This window comes from Neovison vison, chromosome 3 (assembly GCF_020171115.1).
Source record: "Neovison vison isolate M4711 chromosome 3, ASM_NN_V1, whole genome shotgun sequence".
Lineage (NCBI taxonomy): Eukaryota > Metazoa > Chordata > Mammalia > Carnivora > Mustelidae > Neogale > Neogale vison.
In genome coordinates, this window is record NC_058093.1 from 90,951,452 (window position 1) to 90,977,585 (window position 26,134).

Consider the following 26,134-nt stretch of genomic DNA (forward strand, 5'->3'; position numbering starts at 1 on the left):
TTTGTTCAAAAATTATCTATATTGTTATTCAAGAAAATGTCATTCTTTAGATCATACTCAAAAAAAAAAAGGAACTGATTAAAGTAAGCACATAGGAAAAAAATGGTATTCTTTCTTTCTTTTTTTTTTTTTTTTGCTGGAAGATATTTGAATATGCCAAACCAATATTCCTATATAAACTACATCCAAAAGTAATACTTTAAATGTTAGCCTACAAAATGTATATAAACTGATCTGTTAAGGCACTGATTCACTTCTTAGGTCACACTCGGGTTTGTATCTTGTTTAAGTGAAGACAGAGGAGACTCTTCTTCAGTTCTACCTCAACCTGGCTCCACCCTAAATTCCTGCAGCCATTCGGCAAATATTTGCAGACCCTGAAAGTGTGCTAAATCCTAGACAAGTGAAGATGAATTAAATTAAAACCCACCATCAAGAAGCCTATTACTTGATGGGGTGAAAAATTTATAAACAACAACTTAACCTATAATAATGTAGGTGTGAACACAGGAAAAAAGAGAGGGCAATAAAGTCATAGCAGGGCAAGTGATTTGTAAACAGAAATGGAAGGTTTATAGAAATGGCGACTTTTTGTGGTTCACCTAGTTCATGAAGTTCAGTGAGGTTGGGAAGAGCATTCTGAAAAGGAAGAATAATATAAGCAAAGACATGGATGTGAGACTTAATGGCCTATTTGCAGAACTGTGTGAGTGGCTGCATATAGTTAGACTGAAGGGTGTCTGTAGTTGGGAAGGGGAGGGGTGTGAAGGCATAAAACTGAAATAGTAAATTAGAATCCTATTTATGCCAAAGTTAGAGGATTACGTAGGATCCCAAAAAGAATGAATAGCCAGAGATCAGAGATATGAGCTGAAGGAGTTGGCTTTTGAAGGTGATGCTCATTGGGGAGAGCCCTGGAGATCAGCTGCTGGGACTCCCTCCACATGAGAAGATTTGGCACCACTTAAGGAGAAAAGTGACAAGTGCTTGAGCCTGCATAGGGCAACTGGAGGGTAGAAGAGCAAGGGCAAGGAATTCATGGGTATTTCAGAGTTAATAAGTCCAGAATGATCCTTGGCTAAACATTGATGTATACTTCATGTATACATGATACTTCATGTTTGGGACAATAGTAATGACTGTTCTGGGGCCCAGTCTTCATTATTCTTGTCCTCTTCATTATGTCCAGGCAAAGTATACATAACTTTCAGACCAACCCTCCTTCCTCCCCATAAATAGGTCTAAAAACATGTCTGCCTAGAGAATGCTCCTGTGTCCCCAGAATCGATATCTCTCATGGGAGTAGCAGCCTGTAATAATGTTCTCTTCCACTTTTTACTCTTACCAAGTATCATCAGGGGTGCCCAGCCCCTGATTATCACCTTTCAAGCTGATCATAAGCCTATTTCATAAGTTCAGTGAGGAAAAATAAATTAATTGGAAAGGTTTAGAACAAAAACATTTTACTTTTGTGTATGTTTGTCGTTATCTCTATATGCATTTGGTTTTATGGGAATTTTGTCTGCACCTGTTTTTTAAAACCTAAAATTTATTCTGATGGTAGCAGTAATGCTTACTGAATCCCTCAAATAACTTAAGCTATAAAAGAAGCATAGGAGAGATAATGATATTCTGCTATCATCCATTCATTAATCCATTTGCCAAATGTTTATTGATAACATAAGATGAATGAGACCCTGTGTAAATTTGGAAGAATAATTAGTAAGAGCTAAAACTGACTTAGCAAATACTTTCTACCAAGCACTATGTTAGGCACTTTACATATTTTATGTAAAGTTAGGATATTATGATCTTATTATCATCATTATCATGATGTAATTATTATCCCCATTTCACAGATGATAACTCTGAGGTTATATACTAGGAAGCTATGGATACCTGAGATTCAGATGATACTTTCTTGGTTCTGAAGTTCATGCCCCAGTTGTTACTCTTACTTTGTACTACTTTCTTTGCACTCTACTAACTCCAACGTGGTTTTTACTTTGAAGAATTTAAAATTTATTTTGGTAGATGAATGGATTTAAAAACCTCAAAATTCCATTTTACAATTGTTTTAATAGTTAAGTGGGTGATGTGTGTTAAGGAAGGCATTTGTAATGAGGACTGGGTGTTATATGTAAGTGATTAATCACTAAATTCTACTTCTGAAACCATATTACACTATACATTATCTAACTGGAAGTTAAATAAAAAATTTAAAACAAACAAAGAAATGTAACCAAAGTATTATAGGAAAATATCTCAATGGAGATCAATTAATTATTTCTTATTGGGGAGAGAAAAACTTTATAGGTGAAGTGATATTTTCATAGTATTTTGAAAAAAAAGTGTAATATTTGTACAGATGGGAAATGACTAAAAACCTTTCTTGAAAGAGGAAGAGAATAGGTCTGAATATTGTTGAATATTCAGAATAGGTCTGAATAGGTTATTGAGAACAGAACATAGCCTACATGGCAAACTGGGAAGAGAGAAAACTAGAGAGATATATTGGGGTCAATTGATGAAGTATATGTCATGCCACGACACAAGAGTGGGTTTACAGAAAGAAAAGTAGAGGATTAAGGATCTAGGAAATACCGCTGTTTGATTCTGTGTTACAGAGGAATCAGCAGAAGCAAATGAGAAAAGATAGAAATTGGGGGGAGCTTGTCCAAGAGTAGATTCCTCCAAATCAAAGGAGTAGAGAGTGTAAAAGAATTTGAAAAGAAAGGAAAAAAGAAAAGAATATAGATCAACTCTAGATAATTTAAGAAGGATAAAAATTATAAATTTTGGTTTATTGGATTTTGCCATTGGATGGCCATTAAGGGAGATGTTTTGAAAGCTCTATATGACAGGGAATATTAAGCCCTTGGGATATCTTTCTAGTGGTTGATTTTCCTTATAAAGGGAGCTTTTTGGAAACATGGATTTCAGCCTCAGATTTCAATTGGCAGTGGCCATGTATCTTTAATGAAAAGATTGTATGTACTAGTTTATCTAAAAGCCTTACAGGAAACAAAAAATTGATTTAAGAGCTAAGATATAGTGCTTGCTTTTGTTTGTTGATAGTACATTTCTTTTTTTCATAGAGTGGAAAACTATTTGAACGTGCAGAGCTTATACACATTTGGAAAGTCTATAAAGTATTGAGATCTATAAAGGAGACAGATTTTTTTTTCCATATAGAAATTTTATTACTGTATCCTTCAATTTAAGGAATACATTTGTTCTTTGAAAGCCTTCACTTTTGTCTCTTGATGGCCATGTTCTCTTTTTACTATATGTGGAGGAAAAAGAAAACTCCACAGAAAAGCCTGGAAAAACACAAAATCTAGGAATTTTTTATGCTTATTTGGCAAAAATTTTGATATTTTTTAAAGTAAGTACATCACATTATGTTAAAACCAAGTTTTTTTTTAAAATTCTGATGTATATGTTTTTCCAGTATTTGGACTGCTTTATAATTTTTGTTGTGAGGGTAGAAACTATTAATACTGTGAAGAACTACTCAACTCAGTATCAAATTAATAGTGTATTCCTACTTGTAAAATATCTTATTAGGGCCAGACTTTTATTTATATTGGATTTAACTTTCTTTAAAACATAGACTCACTTCCACAGCGTTGTCTCCCAGCAATATTTAGAGTACATTTCATCTTCCAATAATAAAATCATGTTTGTAGCATTCTGAACAGCATTCCATGTCAACATATATAATTAGATGCTTTTATTCTTAGTTGTTGTCCAGTGTTCCATTGTCTGCATTTTTCCTACTTTACAACCATGTATCATTCAGTTATTATGTATGTGGTTTTGTTTTTGTGTTGTGTTCTTTTCTTAACTTTTTTCCAAGGGTAAAAACATGTATGCAACTATCTTTGTACTTTCTTGATAGTTTTCTAGTATTAACACCCAGAAGTGGAAATATTGGGTCCAAAAGTATATAGACTTTATGAACGAAATTAGCTATGATTTTGAGAAATTGACTAATGACTCTTTGTGTCACATTTTCCTTGTCTATAAAGTGATGTTTGGACTAAGTGTTCACTTATATTAAGTCTATATGGCACAATATGTTTAAATCTGAGTCCAATCTGATTTTTGTTTGTTTGTTTGTTTGCAATCAGGTTTAAAATTGTGTTGGAGTCACAACCACAGACACAAATTCTCCCCCAAATCCTTCTAAGATACATATGAAGACACTGAAAAGACTAAATTTCCATTAGCAGCAATATTAAAAATAATAAAAAATCTGTTCATACTAGAATCCCAGGTGTATGACCTTTGATTGGTTCATATTTTACCCTTATAGAGAACAAATATACTGTCAATCTTCTCTTCCTATACCCATTCATCAACAACCATTTATTGAGCACCTACTATAAACCAGACAACATCCTAGGCACCAAAGGGTTTATCAGTGAACAAAATACAATAATATTTGACGTGCATAGCTTAAAGGCAAATGGTTATCTATTATTGGTTGAATTTGGGTAATATTTACTTTTCTAAAATAGTAATCTGTGTAATTTGTATTCTTTTCCAAGAAGAGAAGAGAAAAGGCAGTTTTTAAAAATATTTGTGTCATCTGAAAAGGGAGAACCAAAAAGATCTCTGATAGTGCATTGTTTCTGAAATTATATCAATTCAGGCAATGACTGTTTTCAAAATGACAAAACTCCAAGACATTTCTTATACTATATATTATTTCTTTTTGCCCATAGCAGAACAATTCTCCATTTGGTCAAAACAAGATGACAATGTTAGTTTTTATGTTTTACTTGTTCATTTCAAACAAAAGCTAAAAATAACATACGATGAGAATTTTCCCCCAATCTAATACTTTTTCCTTTTTTTTCCTTTTTGGTTTTGTTAGATTTATATGGGTATCTGGTTTTTTTGTTCATCTTTTTTTTAGAAAAATGGTTTTCCATTAAATTATCTCCTTTCTTTGATCATGTGTGTGTGAGAATATCTGTGCGCTTAACATTGCTCATACTCCTCCCTGACATTCCATATTTTATGGATGGAATTGACCTCTCATCTTTGTGTGGCCTTTGGACATGGAACATATTTCTATGAAACTGGCCTGGGAATGCTGCCTGTTGTACACTCCACGGCCCCTTTAAATTTCTATGTCTGTTTCTCTCTGGTAGTTTGTAAATTCCTTCAAGTAAGAAGTTGTGTATGAGTTATCTATTTTGCCCCAATAGCTAGTATACATTCTGCATGTAGTATGTTCTTAGCTAATGTTGCTAAAAAATAGTATCTTGGTGTCTTTTTGTACTGTGAGATCTGACAGCCTGTGATATTACTATCATCATAGTAATAACACTCTTACTTTGTTATTAAATTTTCAAAAACTGCAAGAGTCAGAAAAAATAGAAAAATGATTGATTTTATCATAATTTCCATCTAAGGCTACCCTGGGGTGTTTCCTGAATGCTCTGAAACTCAGGTTAAATGATTCTCTATAGGGCGCCTGGGTGGCTCAGTGGGTTAAGCCCCTGCCTTCGGCTCAGGTCATGATCTCAGGGTCCTGGGATCGAGTCCCGCATCGGGCTCTCTGCTCCGCGGGGAGCCTGCTTCCTCCTCTCTCTCTCTTTGCCTGCTTGTGATCTCTCTCTGTCAAATAAATAAAATAAAATCTTTAAAAAAAAAAAATTAAAAAAAAAATAAATAAATGATTCTCTATAAAAACTAAATGGACTTAATTCACCATCTTAACTTATTAGAAGAACATAATTTTATTTGTTTTTGTTCTTTCTTTTCCTTGCCTTTTGTTTGTTTATTGTTTTTAGTCTGGAAATCTCTACCAAAAATGGACAGGGAAGAAGAGGAAAGTCAGGTATATATAGCCTCTCCCCTTGAGGGACTCTGAGTCTATTTGAGGGAAGAGATTAAGGGAAGAAGGAATATGGCAGGGGCTCTGGGGATTGTAGCTGGGCAAGTAAATTATGCTTATAAAGGAGCATTGAACAATAATATTACACAGTAAAATAATTCTGAGGAACATAGAATAGCTAGCTAGAAATTTGAAATCCATTCCATTAGCAATAGGGGAACACTCACAATGTTTGAAATATGGAGTACCGGGCGCCTGGGTGGCTCAGTAGGTTAAGCTGCTGCCTTCGGCTCAGGTCATGATCTCAGGGTCCTGGGATCGAGTCCCGCATCAGGCTCTCTGCTCAGCAGGGAGCCTGCTTCCTCCTCTCTCTCTCTGCCTGCCTCTCTGCCTACTTGTGATCTCTCTCTGTCAAATAAATAAATAAAATCTTTAAAAAAAAAAAAGAAAAGAAATATGGAGTACCATGATCATCTGAATGTTTCAGAAAGGTCTTGATGACATGGTGCTCTGCCAGAACAAGAAGCCACGGGTTTGGGGGGGTGGGGGTGGGATTTAAAAGATGAATCCCAGTTTGTAAAGAAAAGGAAGACAAAGATATTTTTCAATTAAAAAATGGCTTTTCAAAAGTGGTTTGTGGTTAACAAGACACACAAGAACCAAGTGATAGAGGACATGCTATCTTGGGGACTGCAGTCTGTTCTGCTTGCTTAGTTTTTTCTCCTTTGGTTCCTTTGTCATCTTAATATGGAAATGCTCATAGCATGCCCTTTCTAAAATTGTTCTAAGGATTAAGAAATATAATGTATGTAAAGAACATAGAGTATTGTTCTTCAACATAAACATTAAAAAAAATTAAAAAGGAAAATCTTAAAGCCGATGTAATACACCAGACATAAATGATCAGAACCTGGTATAATTTGGGCTTCTAGGAGCCTGAAGATGAAAAATAAAGTGCAGATGTTTTTGTTCATTTGTTTGTTTTGGTTTGGTTTGGTTTTTTAAGTGCTGGTTATTGAAAATGAGGTGATACGTGGCATAAAGAAAAGAGGAGTAGTCCAAGGAGAGTTAGTGGGAGGGGAATTATATTAAGTAAAACCCAGCTCCAGTCCTATTGAGAAAAAAAGGACAGTAGGGGGCACCTGGTTGGCTCAGTGGCTTAAGCCTCTGCCTTTGGCTCAGGTCATGATCTCAGGGTCCTGGGATTGAGTCCCACATTGGGCTTTCTGCTTGGCGGGGTGCCTGCTTCCTCCTCTCTCTCTGCCTGCCTCTCTGCCTACTTGTGATATCTCTCTCTCTCTCTGTCAAATAAATAAATAAAATCTTTAAAAAAAAACCAAAAACACAATAGGTGTGCTTTAATTTACCTTAGAAAACACATAGAGAAAGTCACTTCCTAAACATTTGTAAAACAGAGGTTTTAAATGCAGAAAGATGCAAAACAAATACACAAATACCAAAGGGACATTCATTAAGAGAAAGATCTGCATTAGGCCTTTTATCATTTTCTTTGGTTTTGTGATTGTTCCAATCTAATTATTTTATTAAAAGTTCAGCGTTGTTTTCTAAGTCCTTAGGGTGAGAGAAGCACGTAAGGAAATGTACAGGTACTACAGAAGCCTTTGTCTGGACTTGTGGGAAGAGGATAATGAGTTCTGTTTCTGTCACAGATTTGAAAGAGATAGGAATTATTCTCTACACTCCAGCTAATTAAGGCCTTAGTTTCTCAAAATACTGGCCTTGCAGAAAGGAGACTATACCGTTTGCTCTTCCCCAGTCTTGCTGTCAAGCTGAGCAGCGCTCCTGCATGTGGACCAGCGACCTTGTGGCCCCATAGAGAATATTTGAGAAGAGCCCAAGGAACTTGTCATGGGTGATTTCAAACAGATCACAACTTTTCAGCAGGGGTATTGAGCAATTCAACTTTAGTGGCCTGTATTGTCCCCATTTCAAGAGTCAGGTCATTGCACGTTCCTTATTTGCTTTCCTGCCCCTTGGCATATTTTCAAAGCAGAAAATAGGAGATGTGCTTGTCTTTTGGAGTAGTAAAGGCGCAGAGAAGCTGTCACATCACTATCTATCCTTTATGATCCCAGGTAACAAGCTTGTCCTGACTTTCACATGCTAGTCGTGCTGAGGGGAAAACACGCAATACAGATATCACATTTTTCTATGCAAATTTTAAGTCCAGTTTTTGCTTTCAGAGTATAGTGGCACTGCTTAACAGAGAACAGTTATTACAGAGTTACATATATGGGGTGGCTATTGTTATAAAGCTTCGATGTTGTCACATTATCCTCCCTTGATTTGGAGACATCTAATCATATATGTGACTTCATAATCAGCAAATCAGAATAAACAAAGAAACTAAGCACAATATAACTACGTAATATTTTCATTTGTTAATGCTACCTCTTTAACAATTTAAATTTTTTTCCTCTCTATTTAGACTACTTTCCCCAGATTTTATTGTTATAGAAAAAATTCATAATTTCAGATGCTTTTAACAACAGAGATTTATTTCTTGCTCGTATTCCATGCTGGAACAAGTCAAAAAACTGTATCAGTCAGCCTTCGACCTAGTACCTGATCCCAAACTAATTTTATACACTTCCAAGAAAAGGGTCAGGCACATACAGTTTAACTAGCAACATTGATTTAAGGGTAAAAAAAATAAAGATTCTTCATACTATCATTATTCAAGAAAATACCTTCTTTCTCCTTTTTGATAGTAAGTTAGTAACAGAAAGAAGTCATTATGTTAAAGGAGTTTAAAGCCTTAAGCTAATACTTCTTCCAGTGGGCATTACAAATAAGAAATTACAATTACATAGATATTGGCATGATATATACAGTCTTTAAATTTAATAATTTAATATTCATAATATCATCATTTGAGTTAAATTAAGTTAAATGATATTTAAATTTTATATACATCATATGTCATTTAATCTCCCAGGGAAGGTTTTTGTTTTTGTTTTTGCTTCTATAATTATCAATTTACCTCCCCCCACCAAAAAAAGAAGTGAAGAAGGAAAAATCTTTTGAGGCAGTAAATGAAAAACATAAAAAATAGAAAGGTAGCATATACAGTAAAAAAGGAAGTGAATTTAAGAGGAAAACAAAGGTAACGTCATACGAGACTGTATCTGCAGACAATGTGTGGCAAAGCAGGAAATATCGCTCACTCACTCTCTCCGTTTTTATAAACTAAAAACTGAAATGGATGAATTGCTGAAGGATACATCCTTTTTGTGAGGAGGGGAGACTAGATTACAATACAGGTCTGTCTGATTCCCAAATTCACCCGTGCTGTTTGTGTCCAGCATATACTTTAGTTTCAGACAACAGTTTAAATTAATTGATTGAATTAAATTATTTAATTTAATACCAATAACTGGTTTCCATACCAAAGTATTCATCAAACACTTTTATAATTTTTGTCATAGAAGGGAAAACATTTCTTTGTTGTCTGTATCCTGAGACAAGAACTGAATTATTACACAATTTATATCACTGAATAAGTAAAAATTTTACATGCCCAAGTTGCTAGGATGTGATCACCTGATTTTATAGAGGGAAGAATTAATAAATGAAAGGGGGAAGTGAGGAAAGAGGGAAGCAAAAAGAAAGAAGGAAGAAAATATCTGCCTATTACTGTGTTTCTTACATATGAAGTGTTTCCCGTGGTGGATCAGTATTACTTTCAGTGAGAAATGGCTGATTGGTAACCAGCTGAAAGCATATTCTTACGAATGGTGCTGTATATTCTTCATAGAATGAGTACTGCACATATATCTCTATATGTGTGTATTCGTATGTGTTCAACCATGCATCCTCCATGCCTCATGGGTTCATTCATTCATTTTGTCAGATGGCAAATATTGATTAACCAGATACACACATTGACTATGTGCCAGATACTGTTCAATAAATGAGAGAATACAAAGATAAATAATAATCTCCACCTTAAGTTAATCACAGTCTAGCATAATTATGGGCAAATGGATACTTAGATATCCATGAATACATATATAGAGAACAAAAAATAGAAGGTACCCTATTTATGATTACATGTTGATCAAATGCATAAAAATATTTAGAACTACCCCCAAATGGCAATATTCTCCATAGTGAAAAATACTACCATAATACTGTGTAGCATTTTAGATTTATTGAAGACATTTTTCTCTACTTCCTGAATCAATTTTTAGCCCATTGCCTGCATAAACCTTCTCACCTTGAGTCAGAAAAGTAATCCAACACTTGGATTAGGAAAGAAATGTGTGTTAATGGGCATCTTTTGTTCTAAAACTTCCTATAATTCTATCTGTACCATGCTCCTATAAATGTTGAACAAATCTGGTGACTGCTGTATGACTAATTAACTTTTAATAGCATACACAAATTTGTTAATTCATACTGAAGCTTGACTTTAGCAATTAATCTATCTCATATTCTTTTTTTTTTTTAATTAACTCCTTTTGTTTTAGAACAATTACATGTAAAAAAAAAATCTTTGAAAATTCAGGACCTAGATTTTAAGGAAGCCTGAAAGGCTATAATTGGGAAGTTGGTATCCACACTAATACAAGATACTAATACAAGGTCACCTAACAACAAATGGTTGGTGGGAAGATTTGGTGATACCTTTTGGTAGATATATGGTAATCTTGTAAGTAGAACAAAGAATATGCTGAAGTACCAGAAAGCTGAAGTCCATTTTTATGTCAGAATCATTTTTCAGGGATTTAGGTTATAAATTAGCATGACTAACATCAATATCTCAGCTCATGAGCACTGCAATAGAAACTAAATTAAATATTTTTTAGAGAATTAAAGTTATATTGGACTTAAAGATATTCACATACTCAGAAAGTTGTGGTAACACTTTCTGATCTTCATCCCATTGCCCCAGATTTGCATGGGATTAGTATGTCTTTAACAATACTTAATAGGTGCCGTTGGATATGCCAGACATCCTCATAATAATTTAAGATTTCACATCCTGTACCACAGAAGCTCTAAGAATTAGGAAGGGCCTTGATGAAGTTGTTTTTTGTTTGTTTGTTTGTTTAGTTTTTAATAGAAAATTCTTTATTGCATACCCTTGTTTTGTGCTAAATCACAAAATATGGCAAAGTAGTTACTTTGCGTTCATGGCACTAAGAGAATTCTGCCCCCCACGGTTTGCTGTCTTTTTAAGACAGTTGTGGGATTGGCCTTTGATCTGGGCAATGTATACAGAGAGCTCTCTACTGATATTACAGCATGCATTGGTTTTCCTCTCACCTTTAGCTATAGCATTGTAACCACTGTTTCTAACCTCTGCTTTTATGTCTTTAGTTACATCCACCATATTACTTAATACTAATTTTATAATTATTCCTTTTAGTTTTCATTTGGTGCATATAATGTATTCAGTGAAGTAGAAATTGTCTATCTACTCTAAAAAAACACCTCATGCATTTTTGATCTGCTTTCAATAAAATTTTCTGGGGAGTATTTAGATGATAAAAATTTTCCATTACTAGGGATTTCTATTTTTCTTTTCTTTTTTTTTTTTTAGTATTTATTCAGTCATCATTTCACACTTTGGTAGCCATTTCTGCTCAAATGGCCTGTGCAGAATTTTATGTTTAAACATTTCTAACTTAAACCACTCTTAGCAAACTTCCTTTTATGGGTAATTACTTGGCAAACTAGATTTCATCTTTTCTTTTATAGTCCTCCTTACTTCTTAAAATAAATCATGTTAAATAATCCATTCTGTTAATTTTATTTCTTTCATGGCCACCTCTTCAATTTCTTATTAATTTTTACTTTTCCTAAAATAATTGTGGGTCAGAGTTTAATATCCATTTTTTTTAACTTTATCACTTTAACAATTCTGAGAAACCAAAACTCTTTCTGCCCCAATTCTCTTACTATTAAAATAAGATTAGTTTTGTATTACTAATTTTATCAGCATAAATAACACAATGATTTAATGTAATGTTTTCAAACTATGTATTATAATATGTTCTTATAGAGTAGAATAAAGTATACTTATAAAAACCAACTAAATTCAAGCTTCTACCTTAAGCTTTCTGAAGAAAATAAAACACAGTAATCCCTACCTGTTGCCATGTAAGAAGTAACAGTTAAATTTCGATAGAGACGAGTACTGCATAAATAGAAATTGTAGTACAAAATCGTATGTAAAAAATACCAAATAGGGACGCCTGGGTGGCTCAGTCGGTTAAGTGGGTTCCTTCAGCTTGGGTCATGATCCCGGGGTCCTGGAATCAAGTCCCGCATCGGGCTCCTTGTCCAGCAGGGAGCCTGCTTCCCTCTCTGCCTCTTCCTGTGACTCTGCCTGCTCTCTCTCTGACAATAAATAAATAAGAAATCTTAAAAAAAAATTAAAAATAAGTGAAAAATAGAGTGAATAGTTTTGGAAATTCAAACCTGTACTTGGTAATAATATAGATGAATTTAGGGGCGCCTGGGTGGCTCAGTGGGTTAAGCCGCTGCCTTCGGCTCAGGTCATGATCTCAGGGTCCTGGGATCGAGCCCCGCATCGGGCTCTCTGCTCAGCAGGGCGCCTGCTTCCTCCTTTCTCTCTCTGCCTGCCTCTCTGCCTACTTGTGGTCTCTCTCTGTCAAATAAATAAATAAATAAATCTTTAAAAAAAAAAATATAGATGAATTTATAGATAATGGATCTTTAAAGGTATATGAGACACACTTACAATATTTTGGAACCAAAATAAAAATGTGAAATTGATATCAAGAAGGATGTAAACACTTTTTAATAATATGTTCCTCATTGTTACTGATGGAGACATAATGTTAAACATTACTGACCACAGATCTGAGCCAATATGGTAATTCCTACAATTTTACTACTTAAAAAAATATATATTATTTCCTTTTGTTCAGACAACATTTTGAGTTTTCTGTTGAGGGACTAGTACTCTCCTGGACATGAGGGACTAAAGAAAGGCATTTCTTCCTACTCCTGCATTGAGTTAGAAGGATCAAGGCATTGTCACAGAAAACAATAAGAAATAATAACACCACATTTTATTTCTACCACGTATTAGCTATTTTTTTCTGGCAAATTATTTGAAGAAGCACTTCCTCATTTCACGCACTGAATAATTCCAACTCCTAGATTATTATAGAATTGAATAAGAGCATTTTTCATATGAATGTATTTATCCTAAGATCTGGCACAAAGTTAGCAAATGTTAATTGGACCTTATGCAAAATTTCCCATTAAAGTTAGAGTAGGAAATTTTGGGGACATGTTACAAAAAATATGAATCATTATGAATATATGAAATAATTTTAGCTCAGAAAGCTGTGAAACAGTAAAAGATCTAAAAGTGTTTTCAAAAAAGTGTTTTATGATAAAATTAACAAACAAGTGACTAAATATCTAGGTAACTGTCTATATAACATTTTTGCAATACTACTGTCTGCAAAGAAAAGGGCACAAAAAGGTACTGTAAGAGTATAGAGATTCAAAGTTAGAACACCATGCAAAAATAGTCATGATGTCAACAATGAAAGACTAAAATTTGCCCAATTAATTGGAAAAAATATTTTGCTGACTTTTTTTTAAATTTTCTTTACATAAATTTGGAAGTACTACTATATAAATGTGGCACACAAAATGTAATATTTTTCATTTTTTATTGAAGTTCTTGGAGCACAAACGGATGGATGACACTATCCATGAGTTTTCTAAGGTTTCCTTAATCCCTTTGTGCCATTTTTCCCCCTGTGAGGCTTTCTTTTTCCTTCTAAATGTCTCTGTCTTCATGGTTAATAAGGGCAGCCTCGCACATATAAAGAAGAGGAGAAATTCAATTCCAAATTGCTTTAAGGTTCACCTTTGAATCTTACTTTGGTCAGAAGAGTCCCATGACCTTTAAATTTGATGAAAAGAGGGAGTGGATATTAATCAGATTATTTTATTTTGAAGTTCTCCCAAAGCAAGTGACTCTAGACGACATTTCTACAAAATGACATTTGTGGTCCATGTAAGTTGATCCTTGTTACATGGTGAAAGGCAGTATCTCTGATTTTAATACATCTTTAGTGTTCTGTATCTGATAGTCTGAATTCTCAATCTGTGCTACTTCAGAGCTAGCATTATTTTAGACAGTTTAAAATTTTTATTAGTCTTCCTAGTATTATCTGTTATACTATTGCCTTTACACAAAGGTATTCCTTTGTGCTATAGAATATTACAATTGAAACAGAGTATATACTAACTATACAATAATTTCACAAACTTTTAAAGGGCACAGTAAATCAGCTAACTACATATTTCATATAATAACATTCAGATGAGAATTAGTTACCTAAATTAAAATCCTAGCCAGCTTTCTAGTACTATGTAAAGAACTTCTGCCAATATAATTTAATCTTTTGAACAATCATTCTGGGCATGAATATTACTATTTTTATCCTAAAAATTAAAAAAATAATCAAATAATATTTGATATAAGAACAAAGTCTGTGGGACTATAATAATAATTTGTTTCAAATATTTCTTGAAGTGTGATTTGTGAATTACTTGCATCAGAATCACTTTGTTAAAGATTTCTGACCCAGGGGCACCTTGGTGGCTCAGTAGGTTAAAGCCTCTGCCTTGGCTCAGGTCATGATCCCAGTGTCCTGGGATAGAGCCCCACATCGGGCTCTCTGCTCAGCAGGGAGCCTGCTTCCTCCTCTCTTTCTCTGCCTGTTTCTCTGTGATCTCCATCTGTCAAATAAATAAATAAAATCTTTAAAAAAAAAATAGAAAAGAAAAGAAAGATTTCTGACCCAGACTTCAAACTGTTTAAAGAAAATCTCTGGTATATGGGACTCTAGAATTTCAGTTTTAGCAACTTTTTTCAGCTTGATAATCATACTTCTGTAGAACATAAATGAAATATCATAAAATATATTTAAGACTTTTATAAATATAACTATAATGAAAGTAGAAGAATAAAACTAGGAAAAGAATGCAGCAGTAAATAATCATTCTTTTTAAGGTCAGTAGCCTTAGAGAGAAGGGAAGAAGTCAAAGTTAGTGTGAAATCTATAAAGCTTTACCAGGCAGCTATTGACTTCAAGAAACTGTTAGGAGCCATAAAAAAAGAATGGAATCTTGCCATTTGGAACAACATTGAGGGTATAAAGCTAAGTGAAATCAGTCAATCAGAGAAAGGCAGATACCATATGATCTCACTCATGTGTGTAATTTAAGAAACAAAACAGATGAGCAAAGGAGAAAAGAGAGATATACACATAAACCAAGAAACAGACTCTTAACTATAGAGAACAAACTGATGACGACCAGAGAGGAGGTGCGTGGGAGGATGGCAGAAATAGAGGATGGGCATTTAACAGGAGATGTATCATGATGGGGGGAAAAGAAAAGGTAACAACAACAACAAAACCCTGCCCATTTAATCATTTATATGATGATGTAATAAAAGGATGAAAGATAGCTTAAATAAATAAGTCTCTTTCTACCTCTTTCTCTCTTTCTGTATCCACATTCCAAAAATACTTAGTTAAAATTCACCAAAGTGTTTAAAAAGTTAAATAATTCAGACTGTCATAGAGATAAACATAAGAAAACGGGGATTTTTGTTGCCTTAAGGTTAAGGATAGTGGAAAACAGCCTATAGAATAAGTGTAAAAGGAATGACATAGAAGTGTTCTGGTAAGAAATAAAAAATGGGGGGGGGTTGCTGGGTAACTCAGTCAGTTAAGCATCCAACTTTTGGTTTCTACTTAGGCCATGGATATCATGGCTCATGAGATAGAGCCTTGAGCTGGGCTCTGCACTCAGCAAGGGTCTGCTTGGATATTCTCTCTCCCTCTGCCCCAATGGTTGTCTGAGGATGACTGGCAGGGAGCACTAGATTGCAACAGTACAGATTAAAAATGACCAGGGCATGGACTATGGATTTTGCTTGAGGAATAATGAAAAAGAGACAGATGCCAGAGATACTATAGTCAGCATGATAATGCAAATGATTCAGTGAGGAATTGGACAGGAAATTTTGATCATCTTCAGACATTCTTATTGCTAAATGCTCTGCCATTAATGGCTTTGATCACTGTAGTCAACTCAGGGTATGAGGATTTATGAATTTCTATAAAGATGGTAAAAATACCTGGTCTTAAATCAACCACTGGAAGAAGAACTGATGGAGCAGCAAATGCCTTAAGTAGTCATTTTGTAAGGTAGGCAACAAGAATGATTTCTATTTGATTTAATATCTCAAAAGAGATTATTTTTAAAAACTGTAACAAATGTGGAACAGTGGAATATATTTTAAATTTGGCCATAAAATAATTGTTTTATAAGGAGTATAGGGCAAATTGCAAGGTGATCATCAGCTGATTAAGATGTATAACTATTAAAATTAATTATTTCTCCCACACAGTCTTTGAGAGTTATTTCCAGGATATAATAAGTAAAATATTCCCTGAAGATTAGGAATTTAAATGTGGTTCCACAATTTAAAAGAGAAGGGCTTTATCACCATGAGCAGGTGATTTCTTTTATCCATCATAAATACTAGGTTCCAAGCTATGGATAAAATAGAAAATCAGTACTGTGAACAAATACCACCTGTCCTACCTAAATAATTCCAGAATTTGGTATTAAGAATCACATTATCCTTACTTTTTTTAAAAATCTCTATTTTTCTGGAGTTCTCAAGCCATATTTTTCATAACTTCCTAAAGTACTTAAGATACATGATGTTCATGTCAGAACACAATCTGGTCAATTAGCATTTAATCCTCCCATCTTTGAGCAATTTCATTTTTTGACTTCTCAGCATCTCAGTGTAATGATGAGCCCTGAGGTACTTACCTCTAGTAATAAGATCATAAAATGTATCTTAGGTCACCCCTCTTAACATGAGCCCTGATTTAGGGTTTTTTTGTTTTTGTTTTTGCTTTTTTGTTTTGTTTTTTTGGTTTGGTTTGGTTATCAAGGGAGGTAATATAAAGAGCCACTTTTTATATTTTAATCAGTAATGCAATATGCCTACACAAAAATAACCTTGTATACATAAGCACGATAATAAAACTATTTAAAAGTCAGTATTGTTTCTCTCCCATTGGAATATATAAAATATCCTTAGGAAGTTTTGATAAATGTAAAGCTACATAAAACATAAAGAATTTTGCAATGATCAGAATTCACTCCAATGACATATATACACAATTATCCTAAATACTTTATTTGGAATTATTGGTGAACTGTGTCAAGAATTAGAAACTGTAAAGAATTGGAACAATATTCTAGATCATTCATCTGCAAAACTGCAACTGAAGAAAAAAAATATTTTTTTAAAAATCAATGATTTTATCCATTGTCCCCTTTATTTAATTATGTGAAAATGTGCTCATTCCATTACTTCATTTCAGGAATGTAGACAGAGTCATTGACCTGGCCTTAAAATTTATTTATCTACTTTAGTGATTTATTGCATTATGATATATAGTAAATGTGAATAGGAAGTATGTATGTAAGCTTTTTATAAAGAATCTAAACAAAAAGGTAAGATGATGCATAAATGTTGACCTAATAATATATTAATTTTCATTTAAATCATAATCCATACTCATATTTTTATAATATCATTATTAATCAAATAGCTCTATTCTTGAATTATAACATTACTATAAATTATGCTGACATTAATATATGCTTTAATGAAACAAATTTTTGTTTCACGATTTGAGTTCTTCAGTCTTGATGATTTTATGAGATTTTGCCCATGTTTTAGGACAGCCAATACCGTCCTCACGGATATCCCAAATAATTCACATGCCATCATTGAAGCCTAGTTCCAAAAACAGCTTCAGCTATCTGAATTGGCTATGACAGAATTGGCAGAAACCTTGAAATCGCAGTTATTTAGTTTGGCCACCATGTCCAGAGAGATCTACTTGGAATGGTCTGGAAGTTGTTCTTTCATTGTGTGCAACTATTCTTAATATGGTGGCATTTGACAGACATTTGAAATAAGAACCAAAGCCAATTAAATGGTCTCTCTGTGGATTTCCTCTGACAGATGCACAGAGTCATCTTGTTTTAGCCAATGGGCATTATTTAAACATAGCTAAAACCATCCCAGCATTTATTTTGATGCATCCGGCTAATTATATGGCTGTGATTTATGTTTAAGTAAAGGATTTTAATCAGATCTCTTATTTCCATCCTCTGCTAGACTTCTCATCATAGTGTCATGGTACCTATATGGGGAAGACAACCTCTCCCACTAAAAACTTGGGCACATTGTTTTGATTCTATAGGAATAAAAGTCTGATTTCAAATGGGAATAGACTGCATTTCCTTATCTGTGTTTAGAAGAGTAAAAATTCTGCAGCTTGAACTGAGACAGATGACCATTTGCTGTTTGATGGTTAATTACACTTTGGACATAGAACAAGAAGGGGAAAAAAAAAATCCCGGAAACTTAATAAAGATGTATTTGCTCAACAGGAAAAGTCAGTTTTTATCATGGCTACTTATAATTTTCAGTACTTCTTAAATTAATTCCCAGTTCTTAATTAAGTTTTCAGGTTTGCTATAAAAGCAGCTAAATTTAAGACTTAACATAGGATAGGGAAAATTAGTATTAATCTAAATTTCGAAAAAGTATTTCAACAAGTGAAGTCCAGTTGAAGTTACGCTCAGCATAATGGCAATATGCAGGACATTAGCAAAACTAATATTTATGAATCTACCTAATATTTATGAATCTGTGGCTGGCTTCTCCATTTCATCTGGTTGAAGTTACTACTTAGCAGATTTGTAAGTTTTGTTATGAACTAATAATTCTTCCTCCTCCTCCTCTTCTTCTTCTTCTTCTTCCTCTTTTAAATTTTTCTAGATGCTCCACCAACTGGTCAGGCACACAGTGTGAGAGACCAGCCCCAAAGAGCAGCAAGTCTGATCATATTAACACAAGTAAGTTCTTCAGGTTAACATCTTAGGTGCTCTGTACGGTACAGAAATCATTTTTCATGCCATTACTTGGGGACTTGAGTCTTGGAAAATCTCCTTCATGGAATTTTTCAGGAAATGCATTTCAATCCAGGTTGTTTTGGAAAAGATGGGGCACTGAGTTCACCTGGTGACAAGACCCAGCATTCACGTGCTAATTTAGGCAGCAAGATTTCAAACTCTGGCAGTTTTCAGAATGCACATCTGCAAATCTAGCATAATCTTTTCTGGGGAAATATACATCAGCTACAAAGGCTTCATCTATCACAATGGATATGAGAATGCTCCAGGAAAAAAAAGTAATTTCATATTTTAATTAGAGAATATTGTATTTTCTTGAATTGAATTTCAGTATGTTGTAAAGCAGACTTTACTGGTTAGTCTTAAAGAAAAGTGTATTAACAAGCAAATCTTAATCAGGATCATGGTTGATTTACTGTTTCTTTGTCTTCAAAATATTTGTTTTGAAGTGTATTACAATATAGTTCAACATTTTGCAAATCTTTCTTTGTGCAGCTGTAGTCTTAGGACAGATCATTGATATGAAAGTCCATCTACATCATCATTATGTGTCTATTTTAACAATTCTAAACGATTTTATAAAGATTTCCAAAAATGAGGGGTGCCTGGGTGGCTCAGTCAGTTAAAGATTTTCAAAATCAAAGTCAAAAATAGTTTCCCAATTCTTACATATTATCAATTATTTTATTATGAGTGGAGAGCTTTTGAAATATGTAATATCTATCAAGTGGCTAAATATATTCTTAAAGAAGAAAAATAATATCACTGATGGATAAACATTTACCTTAGGAATTTTTCTCTAGTCCATTACTGCTGGTGAAAAAAGCTTTCATGAAAATAATAAAAAACATACTACAGAGTTTGTGAAAAAGGAGAGGCACTATTGAAGTCATAAGTATGCAATTTTTGTACCCTACATGCAGGATCCCAGTATTTGCTGATTTACTTCTTTGTTATTCTTTGCCCCATCACTGCTTAAGCTCTTTCAAGCAACACTGCCCAAAGTCCCACCATTTAGAGATTAATTTGGGCTAATAAGCATGAGCATTTTGGAAAAATGGCCAGTAAGTCTCAAGTAAATAGCCTAGACATGAAATTCGAATTTGCAGAAATGAGTAATCTTTGATCATAGAGTGTTTGGGGTTTACCCTGGAATTTATGTGTTGTCTTTAGGGAAGGCGAGGGGGAAAAGAAGGCCTTTGGAAAGCTATGGGCACATTATTGTAGGAATAGGCACTGGGATTTGAGGAATTGGTTCATAAAAACTAGCAGAGGAGACAAAATATACCATGGTTAATTTGATATTGCAAAAAGAAAAAGAAAAAAGTTCCTTTTCTCTCTTCCCAGGATATAGGGCTCATATCTAGGTTATCAGTTATTGTTCTGGAGACACACTAATTTACATATGATTTTGTGAACCAGCTACAAAGCTCGACAATTACCAATAGTATTGTTTTTAAATGAAAAATGCATTTCAAGTTACCAACCTGTAGAGCACCCTGAACTTATAAGTTGAGAATTATGGAGACAATTTACATTAGCCTTTTATTTTGGTGATTTTTCAGTTGTCTAAGATAAATAAGAAATACAGCCTTTAAAGAGTCAAAAATAATTATAAGTATTGATAAACTCTGTAAAAAAAAAGTATATAAAGTACCACATCAATTGAATTTTCTCATTTTACATTAAGTTCCTCCCACAAGGGAGAGTTTGGTGTTTGGAAATGGTTTGGAGGAGAGAAACAAGAGGTGTTTTCATTGGAGGGTGGTGTCTCCAATTATTTGCAGGCGCAAAAACTCCCTTATAAGGCAAATGGCTCTAATTCCATATGGTGGTTATAAAATAGGGACTATCAAACAGAAAGAGTGGCAAGTATTTGCAACCCTTTTTCCGAAGATTCTAATGTCCTTCCTTCCATCACTGATTTAAAGTCATTAAATTTAATGGAAGTATCAATGCACATTGAAAGGGCTATTAGCTATGTAAATGTCAAATTTCTTAAATTTGAGCAAAGTTGACCACAAAATGACACTATTAAAAGGCACTTATCATCAGACATTTATGCTTAGAGAAACTTGCCTCAGTAACTCTGGAAGAAGGAAAAAAGTTAGTTAAACTGATCCTACCTAAAGTAAAGCCCAGTAGTTTTGAATGGTTGTCAAATGTTCCCCAAACTTGGGGAAAAGTCATCTGCCCAGTAAGAAAGATAGATCTTTAGCAGTGTGTTTCAGATCTGCATTTCCACTAACAGTGAAGCATTCCATAATGATCGGACCTTGGGGTAATAAAGAATACACTGTTTCTGTTGGCCTGACTACTGTCAGCTAGCATGGAGATTTCCCTTTCTAATTGATGCACAGCTTTCTTAATCATCTCTGAGTAGTCATGCTGATGTTTTCTGGCTGTTGCTGTTTAAAGTATCAAAAAACTTAGCCAGTGGAATTAAACAGATCTATTATCCTAGCATGTTCTGCTGAGGTTCCACTTAAAAAAAGCTAGTCTGACTCCTCTGAAGTTATTTTAAACATTTTTAAATTAAACATGATAAAATATTCCTTGGGTACTTCTATTTAAATTTTACCTAAAGTTTTAAGGGAGTGAATGCTCAGTGTCTGAATTATGCTGTTCATATTTGCTAAAATTAAAGACGGTAAGAATATACTCAGCATTTGAGAGGCAGTAATATTGAGATGCTTTACTTTAGTACAGTGACAACAGAGATGTGATATCTGTTAGGGAGTTGTGTTTCCTCCTTTCCTATTTTGCCCTTATCTCTTTTATGCCATCTTGTTTTAAAATAGAAAAAAAAAAAAAAAAAAAACCAACAAACTCTGCGACACCAAGGAATCAAAAATTTGCAAATACAGAGAAATACCTGAAACATGTAACAAAATAATGCCTTTGTCCTAATTCTCCCAAAGCAAATATTTATCAAGCTTCAACTAAGTGTCCTACTGAATGAGATCCCAGAGACAAGTCAGTGAGACAGACAGTGCCTCTTCTTTGAAGCTGAGGTTTTAGAAGGGTATACCTCAATAAAGCAAGGAAGCAAAAAAATGAGTAAACATGCAAACTTACGAAATAAGAGTAAGTTTTTATTGGTTCTGTGAAGGAGGCAAAAAAAGGAAGCAAAAATGTAAAATGGCAAGTGAGAACTAAGGTTAGGAATGATTTCTCTGAGGTGATGACACAGAAGCTGAGATTTGAAGGATTAGAAAGAGAAGACCCTGAGGGTATTTCAAACACAAGGAACAGCAGGCACAAAAGCCCTGGAACAGGAAATAGAACTTCTCAAAGTTTTGAAAGACCAGTGTGCTGGGATCAAGGGGACAGGAGGGAGAGTGGTACAAAGTGAGGATATTTTCTTTATGACCTTTAAAATTACAGTTCATCACAATGCTTAAGAGAAAACACCCTAATCACAAAAACATATCTACATTCACATATATGCCTATATGTGAACATGAATTTAAGAGCAGAATATATAGCAGTATATTAAAAGAGGTTAATTGTAATTAACAATTAAACATTAAATATAACAATAACATAAAACAATAACATTAAACATGTCATCGTAATGGCATGTTTAATATTTATATTTTCCACTATAAATTCAACCAATAAACAAAAGATTCTCTTCCTGACTTCCATGACACTGAGTTATTCTGGTTCCCTTCTTACCTCTCAAAGCAACTCTTTTCTTTATGAGATAAGTTCTCCCTGTCTGTTCTGGACAACTCATTCTCTCCACTTACACTATACACACTGTTCTCAATGGACCACAATTCTTAACCTTACTAACCGACTATATGTTGATTACCCCTACATTTCTATTCTCAGGCCTGGTTTGTCTCCTAGTTTGAGCCATGATCCCACTGCACAATTGCTATATCCATATTTATATCCATGGCAAGGTCTATATCATCTGTATTCCATGGAACACTCAAATTCAACATGTCCCAAAATGATCTCACCACCTTCCCCTACTCAAGCACAGTGCTATGGCAATATATATGTTTAATTATTTAATAAACATGTATGTTGCAATTTCTGCATAATAGACAATCTTATTTACATTACTATGAGGTCGTATTAATGATGACTCTCATTTTATGGATGTGTGAGTTGAGACAACGGTAACTAATTTGCCCAAGCATATGTTGCTAGTAAGCTGAGGTTTGAACAAAGATAGCCTGGCTCCACAGCCGATCATCTCAACTGCCGAACAATACTGCCTCTCCCAGAAAGGGTCTCTTCAATCTAACAATCTGATAGCACAGTCCTTTCTAACAGGAAAGTGTTGTGTAATGAGGCTTCAGAACAATGTTACAAAGAAAGACTTATATTTTACGTGACAAGGTTATTGAGATATCCCCTCCATCTGTAATAAGTATAGAATGTGCTTTTTTAAAAATCAGTTTAAATGATCTGCCAGTAGCTCAGGGGGAAAAAAAAAAAAAACACCTGCAGTAAATTTTGATTGCTATGTTACAATATATTTACTACTATATATTCTACTTATTTTGATAAAAGTCTTCTAATTCTTTTAAAAATATACGTTGTTACCAGTTGCTCCACTTGATAAAATTTTTTTTAAAAATCCAGTTTTAAAACCTTGCCCAGTTGCCACCTGCATTATTTATTGGCTACAATAAGCATTATTGCGGTTACCTTAATAGGATATATAAACATCTTAGAAGTCTAGGCTCTTAAACAAAGTGCTGCAATGTAAGGATTTGGAACTGCCATCACAGATGGCAGAAAGAAAAAGAAAGAGATTGGTAAGTTTTTTTTAGCATGTATACATAATAGAATTTCTACCTTGTATAGGAATAAAAGAAACTATATGGTACAAATAAAATTTTATTTAAAATAATATACAATTGGCAGTAAAGGGAAAGTAACTTTATATGCCCAAAGATTAGAATTAGTATTTTGTATCTACCAATTTACCACAAATTTTAGGGGGGGATAAATAATGAAGTAAGGATATTTATAAAGTCATGAGCAGTCAGTTGAAGTCATAGTTTATGAAAAGACCAAGCTGTTCACTGGTATTTAAAAATTTGTGAATAAATGTTAATTACTATCCAAGGTGCCAGATCTCTGCTTTTATTAATTACTAATAAATTACACATTCATATCAAGTTCACTTTCCCCAAACAAAGAAGGTAATATAATATAAAACTCACTAAGATGTATGGTCCTGGTAAGAACATGAAATAATAAAATGAATTTTACATTTTAGAAACTGATTAAATTAGGCAAGTCATTTTTTTTCCTTGCATGGAAGTGGTAGTTATTTGTTATTTTAAACAAATGATTTTTAAAGTTCAAAACTAGAAGATTATTTTACACATGAGACTTCCTTAATAAAGACCTTTTGGTATTTTGGTAAGCAATCTCCAGGATAGACCATGTCACACAGATATCACCTGTCTAGAGCTATCAAAACTGATCTATATTACTATTTTGTAGTCCCTAAGTAGCCGCTTATTGTGCTAAATACTACTATTCATTTCTACCACAGTATTTTTATATGCATGTGTATTTGTAGAGAAAAATTTATATATTTAATAACTCCCGATATTTCATTCTTGAGCCATTCAAGATCCCCACAAAAAATTTCAATTAGTTTTGAGGTTTATTTGTATTAGTTTTTAGCTGACTCAACTGAATCAACCAGATGCTTATTCTAAATAGACAAAAACCTTTGTCTCACAGACACTAGATATTTATCTGCTGGAAAAGTTAACATTAGGTACTTGATAGAGCTACTTAATACCTCCTTGTTATTAAGCAACCCTCACATTCAATTTTCTTCCTGCTTTAGTGACATAATTGTTGGTATATTTTCCAGTGGCTCACATCACCAGCAGAGGGGTATTATCTCCTTCCTCTGGGGGTTGGGAGTGGAGAGGAGAGAGATGGTTGCTCTTATTGCCAAGGCAGAAATGGAGTTTCTCCTCTATTTTGTTTTTCCCCTATGCTCAAATGCATAAAAACTAAGACCTAGTTACTCTGACTGTTCTTAGAGATCTATTCCATAGATCTTTTATTACATTTTGAAGATAGGTGATACAACCTAAGATCACTTTTATAAATATATCAAAAAAGGTGAAAATGGACATTTACAACATAAGCCAAACCCTCAGATTTATTTTGCTGAAATTATTCTGGAAATGGAACTTAAAAAAGAGATTCCTCTTTGGCTCCCCAACCTCCATTCTGCTGAATCAAGTTAATAGCCCTGTGTAGTATGTCTCTTTGTCTCTCTTTTATTGGCGAGGAACATGAAATTCAAATTTTAAATAACTTCTCACAACTTATCTAAGTAAGTTGTGAAACTGATCAATAATTAGGCTATGTCTATCTGAATCCAACACCGATATCCTTCTATTTGGCCAACCTGCCATCTGATTTGTTATACATGTATTCATTGATAGGGAGTATGTATAGCTAAAGGAACAAAACTATAAGTGGGATTGTAGCCAGTGGAACTATATAAATGTTTAGTCACCATTGATTTACAAGAATTTACCGACATGTACTAAATTACATCATTGCAAGTAAATGTGTGTAGTAAGAATCAGACTCAGACTGACAAAGAAATCAACATTTCTAACCTCAAAGTATTTAACTGCAACATGTAAATGAAAGATATCTAAAGAAACATTTCCAGCAGATCAAGTATTTTTTTAATTTTTTTTTAAATAGGAGAGTGATTTTTCACTAACATATATATGAACTAAGAATATAGATATTTGGCTTTAGCTTTACTTTTCATTACATCCGTGGTCAAAAGATTTGGTAGAATAAAGTATTCAGTTATATCACTCTTTAATTCATTCTATTTATGTGTTCACCTATTAATTCATTTCTTTTTCAGGAAGCATTGCCATCATTGTACCTCTAGTTCTCCTGGTGACTTTGATAACCACCTTAGTAATTGGTTTAGTGCTTTGTAAAAGAAAAAGAAGGTAAGATTCAATGGTTTAAACAAAAGGTCAGTAAATGAATTACACACAGAGTTACAGAAATGTAGCGTTTTTTCTTTTCTTTTCTTTTTTTATTCTTAAAAAGTGATTTAGTTATTCCAACTGAAAAATCTTGTTTTCAAACCCCTTTATCCTTCTATTTCATTTTAAAGTGAGTATAATTCAGAATGTTCTTCTCCCTTGTTATGTTGACAGAATGGCTCTATTTATATAATCTAATAAAACTAACAAGGGAACATAT

At 33.7% G+C, this 26,134-nt stretch overlaps 1 protein-coding gene across 1 annotated transcript in view; it reads left to right on the plus strand.

The window, feature by feature from the left end:
• LRP1B (LDL receptor related protein 1B) overlaps positions 1 to 26,134 on the plus strand; it is a 1,985,448-nt gene that overhangs the window by 1,953,042 nt on the left and 6,272 nt on the right. The window contains exons 87-88 of the mRNA XM_044242553.1: positions 18,762 to 18,838; positions 25,785 to 25,875. Of these exons, the coding sequence (XP_044098488.1) occupies positions 18,762 to 18,838; positions 25,785 to 25,875 (168 nt within the window). The remainder of the gene's footprint in view (positions 1 to 18,761; positions 18,839 to 25,784; positions 25,876 to 26,134) is intronic.